General features: G+C 25.6%; 1 protein-coding gene across 3 annotated transcripts; it reads left to right on the top strand.

Moving 5' to 3' along the window:
* Positions 1 to 3,403: 3,403 nt before the first annotated feature.
* On the top strand, positions 3,404 to 6,129 carry LOC115696997 (G-type lectin S-receptor-like serine/threonine-protein kinase SD2-5). 3 transcript variants are annotated; one of them, XM_030623895.2, is made up of 3 exons: positions 3,408 to 3,809; positions 3,897 to 3,950; positions 4,960 to 6,123. In XM_030623895.2, the coding sequence occupies exons 1-3, from the start codon at positions 3,543 to 3,545 to the stop codon at positions 5,977 to 5,979; spliced, it is 1,341 nt and encodes a 446-aa protein (XP_030479755.2). In that variant the 5' UTR covers positions 3,408 to 3,542; the 3' UTR covers positions 5,980 to 6,123. The 3 variants fall into 3 exon arrangements, with proteins under 3 accessions (XP_030479754.2, XP_030479755.2, XP_030479756.2); XM_030623896.2 differs by having other exon boundaries at positions 3,408 to 3,950; positions 4,960 to 5,650; positions 5,756 to 6,123; XM_030623894.2 differs by having other exon boundaries at positions 3,404 to 3,950; positions 4,960 to 6,129.
* Positions 6,130 to 8,770: the final 2,641 nt, after the last annotated feature.

Here is an 8,770-nt window from a genome sequence, read left to right as displayed (position 1 = left end):
AAAACAAATAAATTACATCAACTCAATATATTACTAAAAAAATTAAGAAATTAGAAGTTTGTGTCTTTTTTTTTATTTTAATATTATTAGAAAATTAATATATATTATATATTATAATTTTTTTAAAATATATATAATTAAGTGCGGATTGGATTGGATCGGTTACTTTTTGAGGTCAAACAACATCCAATCCGCACAAGTGCGGATTTTAGATTTTTCAATCCAATCCAATCTGCGCAAGTGCGGATATCCGCATTTTGCGAATTGAATTGGATTGGATTGGATCGGATACTTAGTGAACACCCCTAATATATATGTCATAGAAAATGCTATAAAATAATTTTAAAACTAAATTATGCCATAAAAAGTGGTAAAATTTAAAAGTACCATATTTATGTAATAAAGTTTTAAAAAACCTTGTAATTTCCTCAATGTATACCTTTTATCTTAAATATGAAAAATAATAAAATTATCTGCTATTTTTTTTTTTTTTCAAATGAACTATCATTTCACTATTTCACTATTTATGTAATATGTATACTATTTTTTCGAAATAAAATATGTATATCTTTTAGACAACTTTTTCTTATTTTGATAACTTATCTTTTATTGAACTTAGTATATTGAAAGTGTATAATTATTATAAATTTGAGCATTTCATATTATTTTCAAAAGTAAAATATTTAATTCAATAAATTAATTGATTTATGTAGAAAAAAAAAAGGTTTTTAGAAAATGCTAAATTTTAAACAAAAGTTTACAGTTTTACTATCACATGGAAATTTTTATAAAAATACCGTATTTTTAGAAAACAACCGTAAAATAACAAAACATAATAACTAAAAATAACAGGGGAACAACTAAAATTAACGATGAAACAACAATGAAAATTTAACACAGTACACAATATAAAAAATATACAATATTTTTGAAAAAAAAAATACATTATTTTTTAAAAAAATTCCACCCCATAATAAAAAAAAAATTTAAAAATTTAATATATGGTGTAAAACCCAAAAAAAAAAAAAAAAAAATCAAACCGATAACACTACATTAATAAATAAATAGAATTCACACTTTTATTTGTTTGCAATTAGGAGGCATGTTTAGTTTGTGTTTGTTGTTTAACTTTTTCTATTACTATTCTGTTTGTTCCTTCGAAACAACTATAATGCATGCATGTCCTAAAATACAATATTAAATTTAAATCACAATAAACTTATAATTAAACATAAATTTTAGCATTTTTTGCTTTGTTGTACAATTTCATTTACAATCCTATTTAACTTGCAAGTCTTTATATTTCAAGCATCTTTAAATTTTTGCTATTTGTGCACTTTGAGTTTAAACTTATTATATTCTACAAATTCTTCTACTTCACTTTGTTTTCCAGAACTATCTTAAGCAAAAAAAACACCAGTAATGCAGAAATGTTTCACTTCCTTTCATTTTAGACTATATTGGACTCTTAAATTATCGGTTACTTAAACTCGGTTATATATATTTTTTATTTTTCCAGAGTACATGTATACCACACATCTCGTCTTTGCTTCCTTCACTAGCATTAAACAAAGGCATCCATCGAAAATATAACTAAGTATACGTGCATTGCACGTAACTTCAACCTAAGTATATATATATATATATATATTTATATATATAATTAATGAGTAGTTTCGTTTGCCAACAATAAAATAGGATAAAGTAATAAGTTGAAAAAACATAAGTTCCTCTACATATATTCCTTCTTCATTTGAGGTTATTGGCCCAAAAGTGAAGCCCAATATAAATAGGCCTTGATTGAATAAGTAGCCCAACTTAATGAGGTATGAAGCCCAGCCCATTAACGAGGTAACGTCATAGAAGCGTAGGAACAGAGTCAGCACATACTTGGCTTCTAAGGTCCACGTAAAAGGACACGTGTCATGCACCCACAACTACTCTGGTCCCACACTGAACCCTAGTGCACTCAAATGAGACTGATCCATCCAAGTCAGATGGACTGGGTGGGTCCCACCTCAAAAAGCCAGAAAATAAAATAAATAATCATTAAATAAATATAAATATAAACATTATGCTACCCACTCTCCCATACCACTCACTCTCACTCTCTCACTGCACTCATTAAAAAAAAATAAAAAAAACTAATAAATCAAAAATGACTGTATTTTGGTATCATTTTACTCAAAAAAAAAAAAAAATAATAATAAAAAAAATATAGTCTTCACATGGACACCCTGTAATCCTACCCCTTTGATTGTTCATTAATTATTATTATCATCTTAAGCAAAGTTCATTGAATTACATTATGAAAATTTAAAAACATTATTATACTGTTTAGCACATAACATATTATTATTAGGATAATCCACTCCTTAAAAATAGTCTACCGATGTACCTTTTCTGTTTTGGCATTTGAATTTTTTCTTGTTTATATAGTAATAATTTAAGACATTTTTTAAAATTTTAAGAGATTTGAAAGTATTTAACACGCCAAAAATAAAATTTAACAGTCTCGTGCATGCGAGATTCTTTTATTTTTTACGCATATGAAATAGACTGTTTAAATCTATTTTCGACGTATTAAATTTGTTTGAATTTTTCAAAATTTTATAAAATGTCCTAAATAACTACAATATAAACGACTATGAAAAAAATCAAACTATTTTTTTTTTTCTCGATGCTGAAACAGATAAAAAGTGCATCACTACTTTCTTTTTATACGCTACAGTTATTTAAAATATATCATAGATTTTATTTTAGAAATTTAGAATAATTTACAATATAAAAAGCATTATTCGAACCGTTTATTTCTTACATATATAAAATAAAAAAGTTATGCGTATAACAAACTGTTTGAACCTTATTTTTCGTGTAATTTGTTTTAAATTTTTGACAATTTTGTAAAATATCTTAAATAACTACAATATATGTGACTATAAAAAAAATTGAATTAAATTCTTTTTCCAAATACCAAAACAAATAAATGTGAAAGGGATATAATATAGAATTTTCCTATGTAAATTACTAACTAGTCGTATTATTGTTACTTAATAGCAATGTTCTTGTATTATGTGTTGTGTTATGCATAAAAAAAATTAAATTGAAAAAGAAAATCAATATCATGGTTGATTTTTATATTTTACTAACTAAAAATTCAAGACAATTAAGAGTAAATTAGAAAGAAATAAAAATCCTTATTATTTATATTCTTATACATATTTATATATGTATAGTAGCTGTAGAGTAACGGTTATCAAAATATAATTATTGGCATAAATGGTCATAATATATTTAAGTACGAAAAAACAAATAGTAATAAAAGCTCATTAACCTTTTTGGTTTAGTGGGGGCAAAGTTATATTAAAATGATCTTGATTTTTATACAAAAAAAAAACACTATTCAAAAAGCTCATCACTTTTCTCTTTTCTTCTTCTTCTTCTTCATTTTCTCTTCCCTAAAAAAAATCCCAAATGCAATTCAACACAACCTATAAAAAAAACACCAAAAGAACAAAACTTGTTCATTATTTTTTTCATATATGCATCCCCATTATTATAGTTACTTGATTTTTTGGTTACTAGTTACAACAATTCTATTTAAGTATGGTTATTGTGAGTCATCATCAATTGGAATTGGTTACCAATTTACTCTGCCTGTGGTGGTGGGAATCAGTAGTGGAAGAGCTTATTTAATGGAGAGCAGTAATGAAATAAAAAATGAGCCAAATTTTAAGGTGGCATTGAGTGTTGAAGCCATTGAAGAAAAGTTCTTTTGTTGTTTGGAAGTGTTTTTGGGAGATGTTAAGGTTTGGAATTCATGTCATTACACAAGATTTTATATGGTTGATAAGTGTGTTCTTGATTTTACTCAAGATGGGGTTTTGAATTTGAAGGGTTCTAAAGATACAATTGGGTGGACAACAGCTACTTCTGGACAAGGTGTGCAGGTAATTATTTTATTTATTTTTATTATTAGTAATTTTATTATAATATAATTAATAAAAGTTATTGCTATATAGACTATAGTAATGTTTGTTCCTCTCTAGGTTTTTGATTTTTTTTTTTTGACTAATTAAATAAATGAAAATATTCATATTGGGAAAGAGGGAGGAAGAAAAAAAGTTGGATGTTTCATTTTTATGGTAAAAGTTTGCAAAATGTGATTTTTTTTTTTCAAAGAAATTATTTTATGAGAAAAATTCAATATGGAAAAGGCAGTTATTTTTTCCATATTTTTATTTTTTGAATTTTTCTCATAAATTGATTTTTTTGAAAAAAAAAATCCATATATTTTTTTTATGTATAAACTATTTTTTTTTTTTTTTTTGAAATTAAACTATGTGTACACTAATTGAAAATTCATAAATTGTGTGATTTTTATCTCTTTAAAAAATGTTATTGCAATAATTATTGAAACTGCTAAGTTTTTGTGTAGGTTTTTATTTCCCCATGAAACGAAAAGAAGGAATTATTTCCAATACGTAAAAATAAAAAATATATAAATAAAAATACAGTTGTACGAAATTTTAAATATTTTTACGATTTTTGTAATTTTTTTTTATAGAAAATACACTTTTTTTATGTTGTATTCTTATTAATTTGTTATTAATTTTTTGTTATCTGTTGTTTTTTTTTTGTTATTTGAATGATATTTTTCTGTTACTTTTATGTAGTTTTTGTGTTGTTTTTATAAAAAAATTGTAAAAATATAAAAAAGAAATCTGTAAGTATAAAAATTTAATTTTTTTGGTAAAAAATTGTGTTTTATTTAATTATTAAAAAAAATATATTAAAAAGTCAATATTTTGCTATTTGTTTGACAATTTTTGATATTACACTATTGAGTAGTTTAATTTGTAACTGATGATGTTGAATATTAAGAAAATGTATATATATATATATATATTTTTTTTCAAAATTTTGATTATTTGTTTATGATTTTTAACATAAACACAGAGATTACAGATACTAAGAACAGGGAATCTAGTTCTAGTTGATGGCTTGAACAATATAAAGTGGCAAAGTTTCAATTTTCCAACTGATGTTATGCTTTGGGGACAGAGACTTAATGTTGCAACTAGGTTAACTTCTTTCCCAAGCAACTCAACTTCATTTTACTCTTTGGAAATTAAGAACAACAAGATTGGACTATATCTAAATTCTGGTGACTCAAGCTACTCATATTGGGAATTCAAGCCTTCCATGAATAGAAACTTAACTTTCATGGCATTGAGTTCAAAGGGGTTAGAGTTGTTCAATGATCAAGGTAAGAAAATCGCTCAAATTAGGTCTCGAAAATATGATCCTCCCTTAAGATTTTTGGCATTGGGAAACAAAACAGGTAACTTAGGTCTTTATTTTTACTCTCCAAGCAAAGCTCAATTTGAGGCCTCTTTTCAAGCCCTAAATACCACTTGTGATCTTCCTTTGGCTTGCAAGCCTTATGGAATTTGCACATTTTCGAATGCTTGCTCTTGCATTCGGCTTTTGAAGGAGGAGGAAGAAGAAGGGGTTGGCTCGGGTTGTGGTGAGGGATTTCGAGGAGGGTTTTGTGGTGGTGGTGTTGGTGGGAAAAATGAGGTTGATATGGTTGAATTAGAGGATGTTAAGAGTGTGTTAAGAGATTATGATCATGATTATAGAAGAGGTAATAATGTTAGTAAAACACAATGCCTTGAGATGTGTTTGGATGATTGTAAATGTGTTGGTGCATCTTTTAACTCACAAGCTTGTTTTTTGTACAAATTGGTAGGAGGACTTAAACAAGTGGATAGAGGGAGTGGAATGAGTTTTTTGGTTAAAGTTCCTAAGGGAAGCACTACAAGTGGTACTCATGGAAAATCCAATGTAAAAAAGTGGGTTGTGATTTTGGTTGGTGTTGTTGATGGGATGATTATTTTGCTTGTTTTTGGAGGTGTTGCTTATTATTTGATTAGAAAGAAAAGGAATAGCCATGGTGACACTCCTCACAATTGATAACAATATGAGATTTCATTTTTTTGAAATATAAACCATTTTCTTCCTTTTTTGTAAAAATATACAACTTTTTTTTTTGTTTTACATTAATACCTGAGTTTGTGTATTTAGATTGGTTGTTGGCTTCATTAGTTTGTTTCAATTGCAAATATACAGATAACTTGTGTTGCTGCTCATTTTTTAGATTTTTTTTTCGAGTTTCATCTTCTTTTTAGAAAAAGGTGAACATTTTTTTTTTCCACTTTGAAATAGAGCATTGCTATTAGGCACCAGTGGTGCCTAGTACCTTATCGACATGTCACGTTGCGATTGGCTAGCGATACTCCCTAAAAACTATTATATTAAATTATATGAGACCCGATCAGGGCCGGCCCAAGCATTGGGCAGCTTGGGCCATTGCACAAGGCCCCCATTTTTTTAAGACCCAATTTTGTTTTTTAAAGAAAAGGCCTATTTTTTTTTTTTATTATATACACATAAATAAAAAATTTATAATTGAAAATTTATGAATAAATCCTGAAAAAAAAATTAGTAATAAAATTGTAGTTTTAATGTACACGATTTTTTTTTTTTCTTAAAAAAAAGCCCAATTTTAAAATTTTGCACGAGGCCCCCAAAATGCTTGGACCGGCCCTGGACCCGATACTTAGTTGGACCAATAGCTATATTAACACATAGAGGGTGTTAGGCACCACTGCCGTTTAACATTTCTCTTTGAAATAGGATTATATATGCTTATCATATTCTGGTTTTCTCTTTCTATTATCAATGTATGGTCATAAATTTTTTCAACAAAGTACTCTCAATTTACTTGGAAAGTGTAGAGGCATTCCATGTTGATTTTTTTCTCAAATGAATTTGGTCCTTTATTTTTTGTTTTTCCTTTCATGGTCAATCACTATATCTTTATATATAAAAAGTGCTTATCTAACGCCAATTGTTGGTTTAACGATTTTTTTTAACGATTCCTTTTTTTAGTTAAACGTTAACAAATAAATAAATCCAATAATTAAACCCAAAAAATTAAACAATCTTTTTTTAAATTAAAAAAAATCATCTTACCCACATATTTCTCTAACAAATCGTATATCCCAATTTTTGAAATTTTTTTAATGGTTCATTCGAATTTCAAAAAATAAACCCAATAATTAAACCTAAAAAATTAAACAATCTTTACGATTAACTTAATAGAAACGTTAACAAATAAGTAAACCCAAAAAATTAAACAATCTTTTTTTAAATTAAAAAAAAAAAATCATCTTACCCACATATCTCTCTAACAAATCGTATATTCTCAATTTTTGAAATTTTTTTACACGATTAGGCTTCATTCAAATTTCAAAAAATAAACCCAATAATTAAACCCAAAAAATTAAACAATCTTTTTTTAAATTAAAAAATCGTATATTCCAATTTTTGAAATTTTTTTACACGATTAGCTTCATTCAAATTTCAAATAAACCTAATAATTAAACCAAAAAATTAAACAAACTGTATATTTGAAGAGTACATTTTAAAAATAATTTATAAAAATATTTGAAGAGGAAGAAACTGATAACTGTGCAACGATTTCTTAATTTGAATTTGAACTAAATTAATCTCCTTTAATCTTATTTTAATTTCCAAATAAATTTTTATTTTAATCAAATTAATTTTTCTTTAATTTCTCCTTTAATTTTTTTTTTAATTTTAATTGTACATTACAAACTCAATAAAATTATAAAAGATTTAACACACGTGCTTTGCACGTGTTAACCAACTAGTATATATATATATAAATATAAATATAAATATAAAGTACACCAAATTAAAAGATTAATTAAGATTTTTGTTTCTAGAACTTTAATATATACTAAATTATATTTTAGAACTTTTAAAGCGGTTAAAAATTTCTTCTGAATTATTTAGATTGTTGGATTTGATAATTTTTATCTAATTTTAGTAAAAAAAATCTAACATAAATCAAAATTTAGGAGGGACGATGTACATATCAAAGTTTAAAAAATATGATTTTGTTAGTATTAAAGCCCGATGAACATAAATTAGTACATGGACAATTACTGAATCAGTAAAATTGAATAAAATTGAACAAAAATTCTTTAGTCTAACAATCTTAATAATTTATGGAAAATTTTTAACGGTTCAAAAAGTTTAAAAAATATGATTTAGTAAATAACAAATTTCAGATAAAAATTCTAAGCCAAATTAAAATGACTATATATATATTTATACATATAATTATGTCATATTGTACTGAATTGGCAAATATCAAAGGGAGGCATGTAGAGCATTTCTTAAAGAAATGAATTACAACCATTATATATGTCATAAGGTGCATGCCATATTAATTATTAAACAAAATAATGATCAATATATACATAAATTTTGCTTAAAAAAAGGTGGATATTATTAAAAATAAAGGTAGGCAAAGTTGGATTATTAAAAGTAAATATATGACAGCCTAAAATCACTTTCTTAAAATGCAGAAAGAAGAAAAAAAAGGTAAGACAAGAAGTTGGTAACACTGGCTGTGATGATAGCAAATAATAATGAGGACAAAGCCCTTTTCTTTATGAACCTTTTTGGGATACCATTTTTAGAGGGGACAAAAATCTAAGTATTAATGAAAAAAATATGTATATATAATTTTTAGGAGTAAAAATTAAAATATTTATATATATAACTTTTGTGGAAAAAAAAAAAGAAATATGTAGGGCTAAAATTGAAAAGAAGTAAATATATTGAGATAAAAATAAAAATATAGAGAATAAATTTTGTCCCTTTATATATT

This window comes from Cannabis sativa, chromosome 7 (genome assembly GCF_029168945.1).
Source record: "Cannabis sativa cultivar Pink pepper isolate KNU-18-1 chromosome 7, ASM2916894v1, whole genome shotgun sequence".
Classification (NCBI taxonomy): Eukaryota; Viridiplantae; Streptophyta; class Magnoliopsida; order Rosales; family Cannabaceae; genus Cannabis; species Cannabis sativa.
Note: the sequence above shows the minus strand (reverse complement) of the source record. Positions and strands in the feature narration are given on the sequence as shown.

Excerpts from the sequence above, each read along its gene's own strand:
- LOC115696997 (XM_030623894.2), top strand. The coding sequence starts at position 3,543 with ATGCATCCCCATTATTATAGTTACTTGATTTTTTGGTTACTAGTTACA. Across the intron at positions 3,951-4,959 it reads CTTCTGGACAAGGTGTGCAG|AGATTACAGATACTAAGAAC; the intron begins GTAATTATTTTA and ends ACATAAACACAG.